The sequence below is a fragment of the Argentina silus genome (assembly GCF_951799395.1).
Source record: "Argentina silus genome assembly, chromosome: 5".
NCBI lineage: Eukaryota > Metazoa > Chordata > Actinopteri > Argentiniformes > Argentinidae > Argentina > Argentina silus.
Genome location: NC_139659.1, coordinates 1,837,341 through 1,859,508, shown reverse-complemented (window position 1 = coordinate 1,859,508; position 22,168 = coordinate 1,837,341). Strand labels below are relative to the sequence as shown.

At 42.7% G+C, this 22,168-nt stretch overlaps 1 protein-coding gene across 2 annotated transcripts in view; it reads right to left on the bottom strand.

Moving 5' to 3' along the window:
* ccbe1 (collagen and calcium binding EGF domains 1) overlaps positions 1 to 18,494 on the bottom strand; it is a 37,023-nt gene extending 18,529 nt beyond the window's left edge. For both annotated transcript variants that reach the window (XM_083670547.1, XM_083670548.1), the window contains exons 1-2: positions 18,308 to 18,494; positions 18,084 to 18,164 (exon numbers count right to left, since the gene is read on the bottom strand). In XM_083670547.1, the coding sequence (XP_083526673.1) occupies positions 18,084 to 18,164; positions 18,308 to 18,414 (188 nt within the window). In that variant the 5' untranslated portion in view covers positions 18,415 to 18,494. The remainder of the gene's footprint in view (positions 1 to 18,083; positions 18,165 to 18,307) is intronic.
* Between the last annotated feature and the right edge of the window lie 3,674 nt (positions 18,495 to 22,168).

Below are 22,168 nucleotides of genomic sequence, written 5' to 3'. Positions count from 1 at the left end.
GACAGGACAGGACAGGACAGGACAGGACAGCAGAGAACAGAAACCAGAACCAGACCAGACCAGAACAGAGCAGAGCAGAGCAGAGCAGAGCAGAGCAGAACAGAAACCAGAACCAGAACCAGAACCAGACCAGAACAGAACAGAACAGAACAGAACAGAACAGAACAGAACAGAACAGAACAGAACAGAATAGCACCAAATGTTCCCATCTCGTCTCCCACAGCTATGGACACTGACCCTGATGTCACCTTCAGTGACCAAGGGGTCCTTGTCCTTTCCCAGCATGCCATGCTTCCTTCCACAGGGTTCTAAATGAAAGTGGGTCACCCATACAGCAGGGACAGCTGTGGGCCTGCAGCATGTGGAGTACAGGTCCCCTCTGAGGTGGCTTATTTTTATAACATCCCTGCCAATGCTACACAATAACATCTTTGCATTCCACGCAAAAAACCCTGATTCCCTCTATCTGGAATTAGTGGTACGACGTTACAATTCCGCACACTGTATTGTACTGTATGACAGACTTTATTTATGGACTGTATTTCTCTTCAAAGTCTCACCCTTCTTGTTGGCAATTTTACTCGAAAAAATACCGTTAGATAGCTTTGAATTTGATGTACAGTTCAGATACAGAACGTCACAGGTGATGTTTTCCTCCACCATCAGGTGACTTTATACACCCACCATATGATGTTCCTATTAGATTCTCTCTCATGACACATCCCTATTGGACTGCTTTCCTCTGAGTCTGAGGGTTATTCTACTGCATTTAGTCAACCCCTGACACACAGTCCCACACACACACAGTCACAGCCTCAGGCTCACACAGTCCCACACACACAGTCACAGCCTCAGGCTCACACAGTCTCACACACAGTCTCACACACACTCACACAGTCTCTCTCTCTCTCACACACACACACACACACACACACACACACACACACACACACACGCAGTCGCACACAGCTTCTCCCTGCTTAAATGCTTAGTGGCTCTCGATAACATTCCCTGGATCAAGAGTGCTGACTGAGCACAGCAAATTGCTCACATTCCTCGGCACTAGGACCAGATGGATTTGACTTTTCCTTTATTTCCAGCAATGCCCCCTGCAATTGATTTAAGAGACCTCATTTAAGAGTCCGTTCCCCTGTAGAGTCGAAAACACATTTAGGGACTTCCAAGGCCATTTTCATGTGCTTGTTGGGGTGTGTGTGACTGATTCAGCCTCAGAGTAGCAGTGGGGTACAGGTGTGAGAGCCCACTAAGCCCAATAAGATCATTGGATTCCTGCCCAGCAAAACAGACATTCCAAAACGTGTTGTATTGATATTCTATCTCTATTGTAATAAACAAAGTGTCATATCGGTAACAACCAATATCAATAACGTACTGCACAGTAGCAATACCGTACAGGATTTGTAATGGACCAGGGGAGGCTGGTGGAGGTAGAAATCGGAGGACGGGCTCATTATAATGCATGGAATGGAACGTGTGTTTGATACCATTCCTCATTCCATTCCATGCATTACAATGAGCCCTTCCTCCGATTTCTACCTCCACCAGCCTCTCCTGTAATGCACTATAGGAACATTGGTTCTCTTCAGATTGAAGCTGCCATGTAAGTTAATCTTCCTCCAGCTGCCAATGTTTGATGCTGTAACTCTCTTGGACAAGAAGCATATAGAAATATTGACATCTATACAACTACTAAAACTCTCCCTCAAACGCAAGATGAAATAATCACACTGATTATCCAGGATGTTCAAGTGGAGTACGTTGCTTTGAGCTCGGGAAGGGACCACCGTGTTCCATTTGTACGTCTTATAATCAACTGAAACAAGTGAAAGAAAAAAAAAAAAGAGAAGAAAAAAAAATTAAATCAAAGAAAAAAAGAGAGAAAAAAAGAGAGAGGTTTCTACGACTGCGGCCCTGGTCCAAGGACAGACTCAGCCGTTGGCTCGGCCCCACGTAGCCTGCACAATATCTCAGCAGATTAATCGAGACCTCTCACATTTTATCTGTATGTTATTTTATCTGCATGTCACATATTCTAGTAGCCAAAAATAGCATTGGATACATCATTCTTCGGAACAGGAAGTGGTAAGTAAAAGAGAAGACATCTTTCTTTTTCCTCTCCATCTTGTTTTCATGACTCAGCAGTATGCCGCAAACAAAGACAGCGTCCAAAAGCAATATATGACCTGGAACTCATAAAAGATTTGGAAGACGAATATTTTGTGCATGCATTCATTCAGTCAACTTTTATGATGCTGAATATTAAACCGTGTTAACCTGATGCTCGATTACTATTATTATTTAGAATAAATCTCCTTTACGCCCATGAGGCAATGACACAGTCATAAACGTACTGTAGTGGAGGAAATATGACCAGTCTACTTTAGGGATAAGTGTAGGACAGAACCTCCCTCTTTCTCGAGGATAACTACAGACCGACAACAGAAGTGAGTGTTGTTGTTTCAAAATGGCAGCTGACTTCTAAGGGCCCCTTGACGAGCTAAGGTACAGTGTATATTGTTTGGATTTACAATCCTGTTTAGACATTTCACTCAGATGCTCTCATTGTGTCTATAATAAGTAACGTGTCAAATGTGTCCAGTTATTTTAAACATAAAGTGATCATCATCATCATCATCATCATCAAGAAAGAGCTACAGCAAATATTAGAAACTCAAAACTACACACACGGTATTTCAAAGGGGGACTGTTACTGTCGGAAAAATACTTCTGCGTTCTGTATCCAAAACAGCAAGCCTTAGGAGAATAGGTTTACAGGAAGACATAAATTACAAAGCGCAGTACCTTGCAAAATATGCCTGGATGCCTTTTTTGTTTTCCAAATGTTTAGTCTTTAAAAAAAAGGCATATTGGAAGGACCATCTGCCCTGCTAAAAATATTACTCAGTGGGGTTACAGGAAGGAGAGCAGACATTAGACATATACTGTACTGTCTAAAAGGTAAGATATACCTTTTAGGAAAAACAGATTTTTTACGCTAGTCACGGAATGCTAAAGCAGTTGAGGATTCTTTGACTGCAGTGATGGTGCATTATCTGCGGTAGTTATAACACAATTACGGTTGATTGTTTTTAGACATTGTGGAGAGTGAATTATGTTGAAAGTGGATATTCCACCACAGGCAAACTGTCAGCTGGATAGAGGCCATTACAGAACATGTCTGTGCTTACTGTAACACCCAATAGCACTTAAGAGAATAATTTAGCATGAAAACTGGGGGCATTTCATGGTTCCAGCAATCTGCAGTGCAATCTGCAATCTATCTGGGGTGATTCACCATGGAAGGATAAATACCTTATAAATACTAATGATCAATGGCAAATACTGCACTGTACATGTATCTACTTCTAACCATAGTTAACAGTAATTGCCTCTCACAGTACATGCCGACGATATACTGCATCTAGAGAACAGCACTGAACAAGCCTGTACCATTACATTACAACGTTTGATCAATCTACAGTACATCTTGATCTTGAAGGGATAAATCCTCATGTCCTCTCTCTATGCACATTCTTTTTTAATGGAAAAGGTCCGTATTTTTCCAGAACCGAATGAGGCCTTCCTAGCTTACCCCCGTGGTGGCGGTGACAGACCAGGGGGGAGGAGGTGTGTGTGCTCTGTTCCCAGCTCTGTGCGCCTTGGCCCAGCAGGCTGTCTGAGAGAGAGAGGTCCGGTCCAGGACCCTGCTGATTCCCTGGCTGTGCAGCCCGGTTCTGATGACTTTGTGACCCACCCGGGAGGGCAGTATTAGACACTATTAAACAGACTCTACATGGCAGCTGCAGGAATTCATGCATACATTACCCAGAGAGCGAGAGGGAGGGAGGGAGGGAGGAAGGGAGGGACAGAGTGAGGGACAGAGAAAGAGGGAGAGAGAGAGAGAGAGAGAGAGAGAGAGAGAGAGAGTGTGTGTGTGTGTGTGTGTGTGTGTGTGTGTGTGTGTGTGTGTGGGGGGGGGGGGGGGGGTCTGCAACTTCCTCTGGAAAAATAAAGATGAACACTGCTCAGTTAGCTGTAATTCTTGCGATATGGCCTCAGTACATGTCCTCTCTTTAACTCAGTACATGTCCCCTCTTTAACTCAGTACATGTCCTCTCTTTAACACAGTACATGTCCTCTCTTTACTCAGTACATGTCCTCTCTTTAACTCAGTACATGTCCCCTCTTTAACTCAGTACATGTCCTCTCTTTAACTCAGTACATGTCCTCTCTTTACTCAGTACATGTCCTCTCTTTAACTCAGTACATGTCCTCTCTTTAACTCAGTACATGTCCCCTCTTTAACTCAGTACATGTCCTCTCTTTAACTCAGTACATGTCCTCTCTTTAACCCTCCTATTATGTTCAAATAAACTTACAACTTTGATGTTTCGGGTCAATTTGACCCGAGCAATGTAAACATGCAGAAAATGATTTTAACGGAAAGTCTTAACCAAGTTTCTTTCTCAGCTACTTTAGGCCTTTCTACTGACCATCTTTATAGCCCAGTAAATAATACATGACTGCCCCCAACCTCCCCTTATACATCAAGTATTGTATATATGCGAAATATGCAAATCACTGTACTATCTCATTCATTGACCTAAAATGAAAAACTAATTATGTTTTGGTGTTTGCAGGGCTTTATGTTGATATTACGTGCTCATTAAAGAGTTTAAATGCAGATTGTATGTCTTTTATATGACTGCTAGCATATCTGGTGGGGCCTGGAACCATTTTGATGACATTAGCTGCAGTCAGTCTACCCTGTCTTGTAACTGGGGATCCAGACCATAGCAGCTTTCCATTTTTGGATGTCATGTTTCTTGGTGGTTGAGATATGACAAGGGGGTTTATTTGTGTTTGAGAAACCACAGGAGGGTCAGAATGTCCTATCTCACTGGCTTCATTCTCGTCAGAGGAGGATGCCGCATAATCAGAGTCCTCCTCAACATTATCCTCTGTCTCAGACACATCCTCATATATATCACTTCCATCCTGAAAGATCTGTGACAGAACCTCAGTGGCAGCAAATCTTTTCCTCTGTCTGGTGGTCATTTTCAAAATGTTTAGTTGAGGCACAAATGCAAAGAGAATGGTTTAGAGGGCTGTGTGTGCAGCCCTTATTATAAGGTTGTCCCCGCCCCCATGTTGCATGAATTATCAAAGTTCTCGCAGGAACTATGTTTGCCCCATCCCATATACTGCGAGAATTATCAGTGTTGTTGTGGGAACTATGTTTGCCCCACCCCACATACTGCGAGAATTATTCCCGCGGTTATATGTTTGCCCCACCCCCCATGCTGTGAGAATTATCATAGTTGTTATGAGAACTGTCATAGTTGTTATGAGTCCTGTCAGAGTTCTCGCAGGAAATATGTCCTCCCTCTCTCATTGCTTCTTGAATGATCAGAGATCTCGTGGGAACTATGTTTTCTCCTCACAGACACACACACACACACACGGATGGACACACACACAGACACACACACACACACACACACAGACGAACGTGTAGGTGCCCTCAGTATCATCCAACACAACAAAAACGAGATAGAAATCAGGGTTTTATAGAACAATAGTGCTAGGGGTCAAAATGACCCCAACACGACCGATGCGTACAAAATGTGTACAGGACATGTTTTTAATTTTTTTTGGTTCATTTCATGTTTACCATGTTTACCCCATAAAGTTAGGAAAAGTCATAAAAAATCTGGCTGAAAAAAGTATGTCAACCATGTTTTTAGAGACAGTAAACATTGAATCGGGTCAAATTGACCCCTAACATAATAGGAGGGTTAACTCAGTACATGTCCTCTCTTTAACTCAGTACATGTCCTCTCTTTAACTCAGTACATGTCCTCTCTTTAACTCAGTACATGTCCTCTCTTTAACTCAGTACATGTCCTCTCTTTTACTCAGTACATGTCCTCTCTTTTACTCAAAACAATCATTTGCACCCCTCCACTCTAGTCCTCACCGTGAGTGGAAATGGAGTGGAGAGACCCATCAGAGCACTGAACACGGGACATTAAGACTACCTATATGTTAATGACCAGTTGAACTCAGCACTCCTTTATCCTGACAGTCAAATGGATTCAGTATAATTTCCCAGGATACGGCCTCAGATCCAAAACAAACAGGCTCTCTGGATTGAATTTTGTGCAAATGCTCTGCTTCATTTAATCCACAAGCCCACTTGTTTTCGTTCCCCCTGTTTAAAGACATTTATCATTCACGGGGAAACTCTGGCAAACATTAGCAAATGACATCAATTGTCAAGGTGCGTAACATCTGGAATTAACGCAGACACGCTATTGGGAGGTATCATCACTTCTGATCACAGGAGATCTACAGAACATCACCACCATACGGCACAATAATTGGAGCAATACGTCAATATGTCTCACAGGCAACTCAACATAGTTTTTGCTCTTTGAAAGAGGTTGGTAACCTCATTTGTTGGTCTTGTGTGAGGTCTCTATGTGTGTGGTTTGGTTAATTTAAGACGACTTAACCCTCTCTAAAAGGTGGAATCTACCCTGGTCTCAGATGTTGCCATACGCTGGACTCAGTTTCAATGAGGCCAAGTGGAGGTCAATCCTGGTGATAGAGATCTGAAATCAGCCAATCGCAGACCTCCGAAGAGAATGAGAAGAACCTGGTTCAATATGGAGTCATATCCCTCTTAAGATCATGCATCATCTCTTAAACCCTAAAACCCTAAAAACACCACCGATAATTACCTAGACTTGGGGGAAAACAGTATGTGCAATGTGATGTGTTATTCAGAAAGGGCTGTTTTCAACTACCGGTAAATATCTATGCCCAAGAAATGGAAACAAAACAACCCACTCGGAAGAGGTGGATATTTCTCATCTCTCTACTGAGCTTTTGGATCAGGGGAGGCTGGCGGAGGTAGAAATCGGAGGATGGGCTCATTGTAATGCATGAAATGGAATGAGGAATGGCATTGTATCAAACCCACGTACAGCAACATGCCCCTTCTAAAGTACCATTGGTATCAATACAAATCCATTCCACGCATTACAATGAGCCCGTCCTCCGATTTCTACCTCCACCAGCCTCCACTACTTTGGCTACAGTATCATCAACATCACCACCATTGAGAAAGACATACAGTATGCTGCCTGACGTCTCCCAGCCTGACGTCCCAGGATATTACTGAGAGCACGGCTGTCTGTCCATGGCTTGTTACAGGGAACTGTCTAGATGTCTCCTCTTCTGCTGCCTCCATCCCTAACTCAAACCATACACCCCTGGCCACAGGCCAGGTACTGTGCTAAAGATTCCCTGAAACAACTATGGCTGTTCTATGAATGCCCTCAATATTCACAATAAGAAAATGTGAAAGAAATATGAAGGTTGTCCAAGAAAATATCAGGGGGGAATGTTCCGTGTGATTTGGTTGACATACCATCTTTTTGAATCACAGAGCAGAGAAAACTCATGCTTCAACGATGACATATTGGTGTGCGAATTACATTTCTTCAGTAAAATGACAAATGCTATAAAACAAACAGTCTCATTCATATATACAGGCAGCCAATGTGGAAAGAGAGGTGTAAAAGTAGGGTTTATGAACTGGTCCCCCAGGAATCGACCTCTTGAAAGGTGAACCTATGTCAACAGTAGTTGGTGGCAGAAAATGTGTCTTTGAAAAGAAAATCATTCAACCTAAAGGAAAATATTTAGAGTATGAAGTCCCGCAATGGTCCTACAGTAGAACAGTAAAAAGCAGATGTCATTCTATTTTCTTAGCTAAAACTTCTGATTGTCTGTGCAGGCTGAAAAGAATAAAAAAAACAATGGAAAAACACATCACTCACTATTTTCTGCACACAAAGTTAAAATAGCTTTAGGCTTTTTCCCGATATCATGTTACCAACTTTTCACAATGATTCAGCGAGAACACATAAAATGCAATCATATGCGACCTCCAGTCCTGAATGGTCCACTTCTCCTCCACAAGGTGTGGGAGGACGATAGGCACGCTTCAGTTGGACCATCTCGACTGGCATGGAGTGGTGTGGCGCTCAGCCCCAGAGACCCGATACTGAAGCAGAATTGGAACTGATTGACTGAATAGAACTATTTAAAAACATACCTGTGAGATCACAATAGGGGGGGGGGGGCGACGTCGGTGATGCCAAGAAGCTCTTTATGTGAAGCGAATATCCAAATATTTTATTAATCTTGAACAGGCAGCTGTTTGCAATAGAGAATGATTGGGTATGGCTGTGTTTAATGGTGCAGTGTAGAACATTTCCTTTGGCTTGTTAGTTGTCCTCTAGGACTGATGAATTAGCAGTTTTTTCTCTTTACTAATGGGAATAATAAATCAACACGTTCAAATGCCCCCGAGACGAATAACAATTAGGCAAAGAAAAATGGAGCGGTGCTGTGAAGTACTGTACTTTCCTAACTTTATTCAACACCAAAGACAAGACGTTTGAACGCTGTCCTGATTCTAATCTACCAAAACTATTAAGTCAAGTTGAAAAGGATCCTGAACTCGGTTGAACAGGACCTGTTCTGACACTTGTGAATTAAACACCATCACACACCATCATACATCAGTGAGACTCATGTTGTCCAGTCTGTTATGCACAATACAGGGTCAGGAGTATAGCGTACAGTACAGAAATGGTCTGTTGAGTGATCACAACCATGAATTAACCCCATACATATGGCTCCTCCTCGTGTGGGTGTGTCCTGTCTGTAATGTCTGTCTGTTTTAGCAGGTCTCAGGGCTGATGACACGGGACGGCAAGATGGAGGCAGGAACAGGCGCCACGCATTGTTTGTGTTTTTTTAGTTTTTCCTTTTGTCTTTGTGACTGGTAACGATTATTTGTGAAAGAATTGATAAAGATAATTGTACACAATTGGCAGTGTCTATCCTGAGGTCTCCTGGGGAGTGTAGAACGGTAGAGCACGGTGTGGAGTGTGGACGGTAGAATGCAGTCTGGTATGATTGAATAATGATATCCAGCTCAAAGTGACTGTTGTCTGTAAAATTGTTTTGTGATAGTGTGTAAATTGTGTACTTTTAAAATCTTGATGTAGATAATAGTGATATTATAGTGGTATATATTTTGTAATCAGGGCATCCTTGAAAAAGGGACCTTGGTCTCAAAAGGACTCCCCTGAATAAATACATTTAAAGTCAAAGTGTCTCTATCCGTGTCTTGTAATTAACTTTAGTAACCATACCAACCTGACATTACAGTACATCTCATTTCCTTATGATGTGTGGGGTCCTCCATCACCACCATTTCCTGGAGGTAGAGCAAGTACCTTCTATTGTTCAAAACTACATGACCCAGGAGGCCTAGCCTGAGGGCAGGGAGGCCAGGCCACACAACCTCTGCTTTAGAGATTACCACCCAATGTGCTAACACAAGACAACCATAGCATGACCACAGCATAACCACAGCATGACCACAGCATAACCACAGCATGACAGTAGCATAACCACACACCGGTTCACTGTAAAAGCCGTGACGAGAAACAGCAACAGGGTTGGGAAAAGGTGAACCAACGCACAAACAGAGCAGAGTGAGCAGAAAGCAATGATTTATGCAGGCAAATTGTCTCTAGAACCTAGAACTGAATATGATTTTAAAAGATCATGAAAATGTGTTTTCAATAAAGCTGAGGACATGTTACATATTATACAATGTAGTATGGTATGGTCAATTTAATAGGCCCGCTTTGTTGAAAAAGTACTCAGACATTGAAATTCAGATTATAAAATGCACAGTATATTGCAATAGTTTACAATGGCATTATAATAGAGTATGACAAGATAACTTTGACAAAGCACACCCTAGTGTAAGATATTGATATACCAGTAAAACAATAACCTTGACATTTATGATTTAAGGTTGCCAATATTGTTGTGTATCATGAGCTACCCCACTGTGATTTCCACAAAGCAAGCCACACAACATGTCATATTCTGAGTTACAACACAAGGGATAGTTAAATACGGATAAGCCTATTGGATTTCCTCATATAATCGCTCAACATTATGAAATCCTTTGATTTCTGGGAATTACATCTCACTTTCAGCCTCCATACACCTTCATATCAATGACTGCCATCTCATATTAGGAGTCCCTGGGACCGTTAAATCTATTTCACGTCTTAGAGGATTTGGGGAGCGTAATAGAGAGAACATCAATCATCATCAGTCCCCCAAATAATTCCCTGTGTTTGATAGCTGCTAAGGTATGTCAAACTGGGGAAATAAGTTCAATTCCCAATCTAAACAAAATATGTGAACTTCAGATAAAAAACACTTAAGACATCACAAGCCATCAGAAGGTATTTGAACTTGTGAAGTCATGGTCTTTACTGGAAAGATGCGTGTTTTGTATTACAAAGCCCATACAAATGGAAACAGATGGATAAATGGGTTTTTATGGAAACAAATCAAATTATGCTCGATAATACTGAACAGCACACAACTATTCCTGAACAGCATCCAATGAAATGACAGACATTATTTAATATCATTTATAATACAAAGAAATGAAATCTTCTATCCAGCAATTTGCAAGTAAGGATTTGAGCCACAGAATGCATTACAATAAATCAATCTTTGTTTTTCCTCATTGTAAATGATGTCTTGTTATGTGCTTCATGACTATGCGGAACCCAAGATGATGACATCAGTTACTATCAACATGAAATGATCTCTAAAGTCTAATATAACCATCAAACATGAAAAACATTCTAAAGATTGTTTTTGAAAAACCGACTTCTGATGATTTAAGTCCCATCCTAGTTTGGCCTCTGTAGTTCGGTGTCTTATGTCTCTGAAGAACACTCCTGGCGTAAGTGACGCTGATCACAGCATACTGCAACTGTTTAAAATGGAGCCCTTCGGGATGTACATGGAAGAGATGTATACCCTATGTACAGGAGTCTTGTTTACCCAAACGGGGTGCCTGACTGCGCCTGATGTCTGGAAAAGGCCAGCGAAAGAGAGATTTATCTAAGCCTAACGTAAACTCTGAGATGCAAGTCACATCTCTGACTGGATCCCCATCCTAACTGAAAGTTGTGCTTGGAATATTGTGTGTAAATCCGTGATGAATGGAACATCTTGGCTCAATAGCTGGCGAGCTGTATAGACTAAAACAACCTTGAAATTCAGAGAGAGGTTTTCTATGAGGAGGAGGCAGGTGGAGATATGCCAGAGGAACGTGCTGCCAGGGTGCTGGTGTTCCACATGCATCACAGAGGAATGTCTTCAAAACACTAACAACATGTCCTCCCCTACACTTGCCAGGATAACTCAAGTTCAACGCCATTTCTTAACTCCTTTTTGGGGGGAAGAGCATGGAAGTAGTCAGCTTCCCTCCCCCATAAACCACTGCTTCTATTGCTTCTCGAAGTGCTCTAACGAGGATCTTACAACACCTTGTCCACTGATATCTGATCCCAGGTGACGGCTTCATGTTGACTTAGGCATAGGGATCCCACTATGAGGTGAGATGTGAAATATATTTAAAAATGAACAGAAGAAGAAAAAAAGAAAAACGTGGGACAAAAAAGTTTACTACAATATGATCCCAGGTACAGGGAGTAAAAAGGGCTGTTGGAAGTTGTTGGAAGGAAGTCCACACCCCTCGAAACATTTTTGCTGTCACTTCCACCTGGATTGCACGCCACGACACTGCTCCTCTGACCATGCACTAAATGAGAACATGGAGTTGGCTGAAGAAGTTCTCGATGCCAGCATTTCGTAGGTGAACAGCGGGCATTCAATTATCTATTTAAAAAATAAAAAAAACGGGTTGAAATCCCCGCCTCCATTTGAAGCACTCCTCTCTATTCGTCAGTAGAGTCTGCGCATCGCTGGTAAAGTTCACCTGACGCGCCCTTTCCCATCAGCACGTTCTGATGGGTGCGCCGTCAGACTGAAACGGACTTAGTGAGACTAACTACAATACAATGACAGATACGTGGGGATTTGTAAAGGCTTCGCACCTTGCCGCCATGCACTGAGGACGGGTAGGATTTAAGACGTTATCCCTGTCTGGTCATAGGCGAGTATCTCATTAAATGCTTAGGGTAACCATGACGATAAGTGTGGCACAATAACAGCAGCCATAGTCATGACTTCAGTAGACAAGGTTATCTCCATTCTCCGCTCCTATAAACACTGCCGCTGAAATGTGACATGTGGGATCATTTGCTTCATACAACAGCTAAACTCCCTCGCTTACACCTTTGACCTATGACCTCTCAACAACACGGGAGGAACCCTGAGAGTCCAGCCCTAGACCCACACCAGAGAACCGAATGCCCTTTCTAAAGGATTTCCATTAACTTCTCCGCATCAAACAAGTCAACACCAACTATCTAACTGAGGAGGGGCTTCAAACCTTTAACAACATTGAGTGAAAACAGATTATGATGATGTCTTTTCTTGGGTTTAGATGTTTCAGAACAAAACAGCTGGATTTTAAGTGTCTCATCACTCTATTAAAATCACAGTCCCAAGTCAAGGGTGGGTCAGGGTTCTGGTTCAATTATGAACTATGTCATTCTTGTGAATGAGTTACTGAACGTCAACATTTGCACATCCAGCTTATGATACAGGACTGCAAGTGTTGCATGCAGGAGCCACAGTCAAACACTTGATAACAATATTAGTCTAGCAGTTGCGACTGTACTCATCTCATGTAGCCACACCTCCAAATCCCGTTGTTCTCACGCCTCCTTTGGAGGTCTGGAGAAACTGTTATTCACCGAGTCAGTTGGTATAGAGCTCTGGCTGTGAAAGGCCACATTTTGATTGGCTTAGAGCGGAAGTGATGTTTCGAGAACAACACCCCCCTTTCCCTTTTTTCTTATTCTTTAAAAGACCAAATTAGTCAGTGTTAGCCAATCAACTTAACTAACATTTCTAGAAAGGTATATTTTTGAAAATAGCCATTTCTGAAGTGGTTTCTATTTTTCCTGGTATTGTAATTTGGTTGTTGGAGAACTACCTCAAATCAAATTTCAAATGTTATTTGACAGGTACATCGCATACAGCCGTAATTGATGTAGTGAAATGCTTTGAAAAATGTGAGGATCAGTGAAAATGATTGGCTGTTCCGTTTTGAGCTGCCTGTTGACTGGTTGAGAGGGTGACGAGCAGGTTTGAGGTCTCCACCGGGAGGACTCCGCTAACACCCTTCAGCCTCAAATGTTCTTAAGCTTTCCGAACATGTTGAGAAGAAAGACAGGGAGCCTGGATTACGACTGTACAAACCACAACCATTCCATGAGAGCGTGTTAACAGAGCAAGGTAGTGCCAGGTATTATAAATCTATTTGAATGTTTCTATTGCAACAGTTTTCATCAGCATTATCTCAGAGACCATCTGCTTGTAGCTAATTTGAGCAAATCTTGTTTCACTCCAAGAGCTGTTGGGAAATATTCAGATGCTGGCTTTGCCTTACAAAAGGTATTTCCACATACTTACTTAGTTAGAACATTCATAACCACTTTAAATAACAATAGCTTATCATGTAGATGTATTGATTCAGTAACATGCTTGTTGCCAATGGTATGCTAAATCCAGCATTGGGAAAAAACCGTTGGATTCCTTGGTAACTTGAGTAACAGTGGGATATTCATACATCAAACCATGGTTCCATTAACTTCTACAGACCCTTTATCTTCGGTGTTTTTGGAAGCAGAAAAACCCACAAGTGAATTCATCTTAAGAATGTTGTTTACAATAAAATACAAAGTACAGCAAATTCATCATCACTGCACTGCGATTGGGCCCCATGGGGGGCTAAAGCAGTGCACAAAGAATCATACACATTTCCTGTTACACAATCGCCAGTTTTGAGCACACTGTATTCTGTGACTGCCTGCCATGAAAAGCTATTGCTCAATTCTGGAGAATTTCTCTGATTGGTCTTTTACTAGGAAGATGACAGGATTTTCAGTTACATGCATCAAGAGCTTGCCTAATGATAAGGTTTCCTCTAATACAGAACATCTGGAGTGGATGACTGTGGCGGATATTAATCACTGCAAATTGCCTAATATTTCCGTCAAACTTAAAAGTGTTTTACACAGAGCTTTCCCCTTTTTTTAGGGAGAGTAATCAACTTTCTGTTTCGTGACATTCTAAATGCCTGATTTGAGTTTGAGACTTATAACAGAGATATAACAGAACCAATAGAAATAAAAACTGGATATTTGGCAAATTACAGCAAATATTTCAGCTCCACACATGATGCTACATGCTTTGAAAAGACTATGCTTTCTTGGGAAACACCACAACTACCACGGTCTTTGTTGTGACCACTATCCCATTGAAATGTTGCTTGATTCCAATTCACTCTTTTTCAAGATATTACTTGATTTGTTTATGCATTCAACCAACACAAATTCAACCGACAGGTAGAAACATCAGCCTTAAAGCCTTGAATAAGTGAATAAAGTGAATGAATAAAGAATGCTTTCAGGTTTTCAGAAACACTTTGATTGACACCCTTGATTGCTTGCATGACAATGCTTTAATTCCACCTTCCTCAGAAGAACATTCACAGTGAAATCATGACCCCAAACATCCTCTCACCCAGCCAATGGAACAAACCATAGATCTGGAAGAAACACAGAGAGAGACTGTATCATCAGGATGTGCTACAGCAAGATCCTTCATCATCACAGTCACAGGAGAGATGACAACATGGCCGCCCGCTCCACGACAGCAAACACAGGCCTTTTTCCTTGTTGACAGACGTTTGGAGGGAGAAGAAGTGCACAATGCTATACCCCTCAGGGGGGGCGGATTATTTCAAGGCACGTAAAGTAACATCTAATTGCAGTTCAAAAGCTGACCTGAATGTTGCAAGTAAACAGGAGATGGAATCAGCAGCGAGTCTCAGAGCTATCATCCTCCAGAGTCAAGCTGAATAATCAACTCTGAGGTCGTCTTTCTGATGAACGGATAACTATTGGCAAGGTGGAGAAGAGTTGTCATGTTGTTTGACTGGGGTTCATTATGAGAAAGACGTTTTTGCAGACGTTCAGTTTCATGTATTCCCCGTAGTCTCTGTACAAGACTGGGTTTTCAAAACTAAACCAGAGCGACTCTTTGTCCTTTGCAGGAGATGGAAAATAACATCTCTAGTGAGTCGATGGGGGGGGGAACACTTGTCTCCAGGACTATTGGTGCTGCATTTGTTTGAATGGCTAATTAAAATAGTTTTGCGGAGATGAAGAACTTGAAGCTCTTGGGTCAGATGAAGTACATGCATGGGGTTCATGGCCGTCTTGCCTCACAGGGGGGGGGGGGGGGGGGTGGAGGAGAGGAGATATCCACTGAGTTGCTGATTCTTACGGCCTTTAGTCCTTTTAGAGTAAACTGATTTAGCAGTGGAATGCTTGGGGGAGAGGGGGAGGAGAGGGGGGGGAGAGGGGGAGAAGAGGGGCAAACAACAAACCGCTCAAGACCACCAGAAATATTTGGAAGAATAACAAAGCAACAATTACACACGCCACATATCAATTACGTGTGACCGTTGCAGTGCTGGAAATGCTCCGTTTCTCTGAGCGTGGCTGAGCTCTCTCTGCCTCTCCAAAACAGCCTGGGTGTAGCAGGCTACCAGCTAAGCTAGTGTACACAATAACTCAAGTCAGTGTAATCATTGCCTCAAGTAATCGCAAACCAACCAGCCCAATGCAATAAACAACACCCATATAAACTGTTTATCATCTACAGTTATTGTAAGGGACCAAGCTTCATGCTGTGATTTTCAGAAACTGTTTCAGAACCTTTGTTACCATCCTGTTTTTTCACTCAGAAAATAAGTGGTGGAGGGTTTCATTGAGCAAGCCAATAAAACATAATAGCACATTATTAATCGGCCTGTTTCCTCAACCAGTCACTCAATCCAAACAAATGCAAATAGAGCTCCCTCTGTATAAAAGTTGCAGTAGCGCTCTGCCCACCTAAAACAGGAGGTGTCTAACCCAGTAAAAGCAAGGGTAAAATGTGCCTGTACTTGTACCCATGCGTTAGTCATTTCTCAGCCAGACAGACAGGGTCAGAGTCAGGCCGTGGCCTTGTGGTAGGGCTGCTTGTTCTCTTGCTCTGACTGTGACACATTACTGCTGTGGCCTAGGGTGGCCAGAGGTACTGCCTGACAGCGGCAGACTAATGGAAGTGAGCTGAGGGCATGAACAGATGATACGGCCGGCATTGCTAATGCTTTGAACCAAAAGGTGATGTGAGGTCTGCAACCTGATTGTGCGTCCTTTGTTATTATCTTAATCATAATAGGATTTGTACAACCTTTTGCGGCATGAAATTATACTGTCATGTAAGTGCCACTTAGGATACCCTATCGAGTGTTTGTTCATCAGTAAAGGAATGAATTTGAAATCCACTCAGAGTTGAAAGTTGATCAGTAACTTGTATCGACTCCATCCATGATTACTCAAAAGATGTCGAAAGAAAAAATGCTACTTACATTCTACTGTATGTTTGTACAAAAAAAGCCTGTGTGTTTGTACATGTTTGTACAAATAGTCTGTGATGATAAGCTCCAAAACGATGTCTGTCTGGCATGATGATAAGATTTAATTTCACCACCGTGCAGAGAAACACAGAGAGCTGATAGCAGTCATGTGTTAACTTGTACAATGCAGGTGGACTGAAATGCACCCTGAGCTATGCAGACTCCTTTCTTCCTCCTAACACCCCCGCCTTTCTTCTTAAATAAACAAGATGGCAGCAACAGGGCAGTCCTGCCAATAACCATAAACCACACTAATCATTTAAACACCACATCTGATGGCCGTGGGACATAACCGTGAAACGGTGTGTCACAGCATACTTAGGTTGTGGTCTGCTCAGTACTCTGCCCACTTCTGCTGTAGGCTGAACTACGGCCTACTTCTGCTGTAGGCTGTGGCCATTAAGTGAGATTAGGGCTCCAACACCTTAATCCCTGAAACTTCAAAAAATAGTATGTTTTCACTGACAGAGTTTCAGGACACAACAAGAGTGTTTACCTAACATGCCATATATATGCTAGTGTCAGAGAGGAAACACAGAGAGTCTATCTATCTATATATCAGTATCTATCTATCTATCTATCTATATCTATATCTATATCTATATCTATATCTATCTATTTATCTATCTATCTATCTATCTATCTATCTATCTATCTATCTATATCTATATCTATCTATCTATCTATCTATCTATCTATCTATCTATCTATCTATATCTATATCTATATCTATATCTATATCTATCTATTTATCTATCTATCTATCTATCTATCTATCTATCTATCTATATCTCTCTCTCTCTCTCTCTCTCTCTCTATATATATATATATATATATATATATATATATATATATATATATATATATATATATATATATATATATCAGTGGAGACTGGTGGAGGTAGAAATCGGAGGACGGGCTCATTGTAATGCATGGACTGGAACAAGCCCGTCCTCCGATTTCTACCTCCACCAGCCTCCATTGCTATCTTTCAACAACTTGGTGTGCCTACTACAATGGATGTTTGGATGTTTGGATGCATGGATACATGTTGCTTTGTTGAAAGAGGGTTCAGGTGAAACTGCACATAATTGACTCTGAAATCAATCAGATAGAAATGATGACGAACTACAATGATTACATAATTACAATAAATAATGGTTTATGCATGATATACACTGTTATAATCTCTGTATTGTAATATGGCTCTACTACTTGCTGTTTTTCATCTTTTGTGTTAATCAATATGTTTGATCAATTTAGAGTTGGTCATATTGAATTTTTTTTTTTTTTAAGATTATAGCCTATTCAGCAGTTACAACTTGGTACAAGGCTCAAGGTTTATGAGAAATCATGGTACATCAGAATAATAATAATGCATGCATCTTTCTTAAACTTGAACAATATTAATAGAACTGCGATATGATAATCTAATTTCTTACACATCATATTGCATTGAGTCCGACTATATCGAAAAGGGAAATCAACCTACCTGTAGCATGTTGCCACTTCTCCAGTGGATTTTAAGCAAGGGTATTTAGTTGTTGCAATCTTATTTTCAGAACAGGTTTCACTGAAAGAGAATGACATTAGGCCTATATGAATTATTAATGGAAACAATCTCTGGCCCAACTAGTCCGCGTCATGCGTTGCGTCCACAGCAGCACAACGGCGGGCGTCACGTCAATCAATCAATAACAGTAACAGCGCGCCTACCTGTCTGTGTCATCTTGATCCTCTCTGTAAGTCCAAAGCAAACCTCGTGAGAAGAACATGAATATCACAGCTATCATGAGAGGAGTTCCTCTGCCTTTAGAGTTCATCCTCAGATCCAGTCGCCTCCAAGCACCTGTATCCCCTGTATCCGACAATAGTACAGGACCCGAGGATTGGAGACGTGAAGTGATTGGACAGTTAGTTCCAGCCGCTGCCTCAACTTAAGATCCCCACTGCGGACTGTCTCTGCGGTCCCTCCCACCGCCGACCAAGGGTTTGTGGCTGAATTTTCTTTGCTTTCACATTCATAATTACGGCTATTGCCTAATAGGTGATGTTTTTGCATTCAACTACTCCCACACTTTCTTATCACACGACTCACTCGAAGCGTGCAAGTTGAAACTTTTGCCGAGCTATGAGGAGCCAGCTCTAGGCTACCAACAAACCTGACCAGATGAAAAGCACAGCCATCCGTGAGAGATTCTTTGAAGCATGAGACTCTCATATAAAGGTAATGAGTTCCAAATCATTACACTCGTATAGCTAAATCATTACGCGAGCGTAAAATACGCACACACACACGCACACACACACACACACACACACACACACACACACACACACACACACACACACACACACACACACACACACACACACACACACACACACACACACACACACAACGCGGGAATGTTGGCTCCAATGATCTTGACATCTCTGCCACCACCCCGTGGCCGAAGATAAATCGGTAAACTCCCTTGCTTTGACTTATGGAGTGACATTTATCCGAAAAAATAAACGCATATTGAATAATCAGTCAAGGTACGGTATTATTAAAGGATACAATATTTGCTATACGTTTTATAGTGTTGTATATTAGCAAAGTATGGTGTGATTTATGGACAATAGGCTATGGGCTTTACATGAATTATGTATCAATCGGTTGTTTCTCTTGGATATGCATGTCTCCTTGTGCTGTATCTTTCTTCGTGCTACATTTGCTTAGACCAGATATGTGCACATCATCAGTTTCACTTTGAAAAGTAAGCCTCACTCTCCTTTGTGGTTTGTGCAAATCTGGTGACTGACATATTTATTGTAGTTTAGAAATGTGTGTGTTTTGAATTGAAATGAGAGGCAGGAGAGGAAAACCAGACTTAAGTTAGGCAACAATGAAAAATTCATAGCCTAAGAACAGACAACATTTCAATTAGCTTTCACATTGTGTTGAACTCATTTCCAGCTAGGATGGTAGCAGGGTTATATTTCCCGCAGCGAATGCCTTGTTGTGATAATGTGACAGACTGTATTGTTGGGTGTTGCTAGACTGCCTTGTTACACCAAGCACAACGTTCGTTAACAGTGTTCTAACAAGAACCTTTTTGTTTCATGAACTTCATTTCTGAAATACTCTGTAATAACTGTGTAATAACACTTGTTTTGACTGTACTGCTGTGCAGCGTAACCTTTCTGGCATCCAAACTGTATAAACTGTCCATAACAACAATTATATCCACAGATTACCAAACCAAATTGAAAATTGAATGTCATTCTACAGTAAATCCATACAGATTTCCTTCACTCCCTCTCAAAGTTCAGCACCCAGTCATTCTCCTGGTAAACACAGTCATGATGTTAGACATACTGTATGCAGTGGGAGGCCAGGGTATGACCCAGCGGGATCTCTGTCTGTTGACCCCACACCACTTGTGACCCAGAGCTGAGATCATCCCCCCAGCGGGTGTGTATGTGTGTGTGTGTGTGTGTGTGTGTGTGTGTGGGTGGGTGTGGGTATGTGTATGTGTGTGTGTGGGTGTGTGTGTGTGTGTGTGTGTGTGTGTATGTGTGTGTGTGTGTGTGTGTGTGTGTGTGTCGGAGGGCAGAGGCCAGCAGCAGTAGCAGCAGCAGCAGCAGCAGCCGCTATGGAGCCCCAGTGCTCTTTTGTTTCTCAGGAAAGTGGTGTGGCATGACAATGAGCTGGATAGAAGATCCACAGTTTGGCTTGAAGAAGAGAGAAGATAGGAGAGAAAAAGAAGAGAGAAGATAGGGGAGCTGCACTGGAGGTGGAGAGGAGGAGGACGAAGAGGAGGAGGAGGAGGAAGAGGAGGGGGAGAAGGAGAAGGAGGAGGAGGAGGGGGAGAAGGAGGAGGAGGGGGAAAAGGAGGAGGAGGAGGAGGAAGAGGAGGAGGAGGAGGAGGAAGAGGAGGGGGAGGGGGAGAAGGAGGAGGAGGAGGAAGAGAAGGAGGAGGAGGAGGAATAGGAGGAGGAGGACGACGAGGGGGAGGCAGGGGGAGGCAGGGGTGGTTTAAACTCTGGCCTCCCAATCTGTGGGTCAGGGGAGATTGACTTTAGTATGTTAAGAATGTTGTTAGTCAGAAGGATATGACTGAGATTAAAACAAAAGAGATGATGCACCCATCATTTCCCTTCCACCATTCCACCAGTATCAGTGGGTTCAACATCAGTATCCAGCCTTGGTCTGAAGCCTTTTCTGCACGGTCGTAGTGAGCAGACAGTGGCTCTTCTTGAGACTCTCCTTTTAAAGGACTTGCTTGAGCGAGATGATTCCAGCTCGAGCCTGTTGGGTTTGTGACAGTGTACAGGGCATGCATAACACCCACACCCACACCCACAGCCCTGTCCACCCCCCCGTCCACCCGTCCACCCGTCCACCCCCCACCACCAACGTCTCTGTCTAGGTGTAGTTCTCCCTCTGGCCACTTGATGGCCCTTGAATCTCAGAGAACACCTTAGCCACCACCGTCATCATCGACAAAATGGATGACGGCCTTTAAAAATACCAGGGTGCGTCACGACTCTGGGGTGCGCGTGCTGTGCCATTTATGTTCCACCTGTTTTGATGCCTCAGCAGAAGGAAGCAGAGGAACGGCTGAAGGCTGAAGGAGACTCATGGTTATAGGTCTCTGTAAAGGACCCAGTAAAGAGGAGACACATGTTTAGGGGTTTGTGCATTGTAGGATCTTAGGGGGCTTGTTTTTTTTTTTTTAATCCCGTGAAATCAAGCTAGACAACATCCCTGGTCCTGTATTCAAGGTTCTAATGAGGCCTAATTTGTCAGAGTGTAGGTGTTGTTTTGAAAAGGCACATCACCCGTGTCTGAGAAGCCCCCGGACTAACACGGTGTTTCTATCTGTTGCTGTCCCTTTTAAATCTGTTCCTTATTGTTCTTGGTCATGTTTGCGGCCTCGGGGTGACCTTAGGCATTCTGGCCACAATCAGATCCTATGTCTGTCTTATTATATATTTATAAAGCCCCCGCCACACACACACACATATATATATATACATGTGTGTGTGTGTGTCTTGTCTGCCTGTGCAAGTGTGTACGCACCTGCAAATGTGTATATGTTTGTTTGTCTGTCTGTCTGTCTGTCTGTCTGTCTGTCTGTCTGTGTGTGTGTGTGTGTGTGTGTGTGTGTGTGTGTGTGTGTGTGTGTGTGTGTGTGTGTGTGTGTGTGTGTTTGAGCTGTGTATGTTTACTTGTGTGTCGTCTTCTCTGTGCCTGTATGTGTATCTCCATGGGCCACATCAAGACACGCTTCTTCCATTAGCCCCCCCCCCCCCCAGCTGAATGATTGGGGCAGCTGAGCCAGGGAGTGGCCTCTCCATCCATTTCCAGGGTGCCAGTGCATGAAGCCTGCACAACCACCTCTCTGGGCATCCACCTCCTCCTGGCTGGTGCAGGAGAAGGGGGAGCTGGCTGTGGTTTGGGCTGTTCTGATCTGTGCTGGTCTGTGTTGGTCTGTGTTGGTCTGTGTTGGTGTGTGCGGTTGGATCCCCTAAATCAGTCAGGAAGATGCTCAGGCAGGGCAATGGACACCCCACAGTGGTCGACAG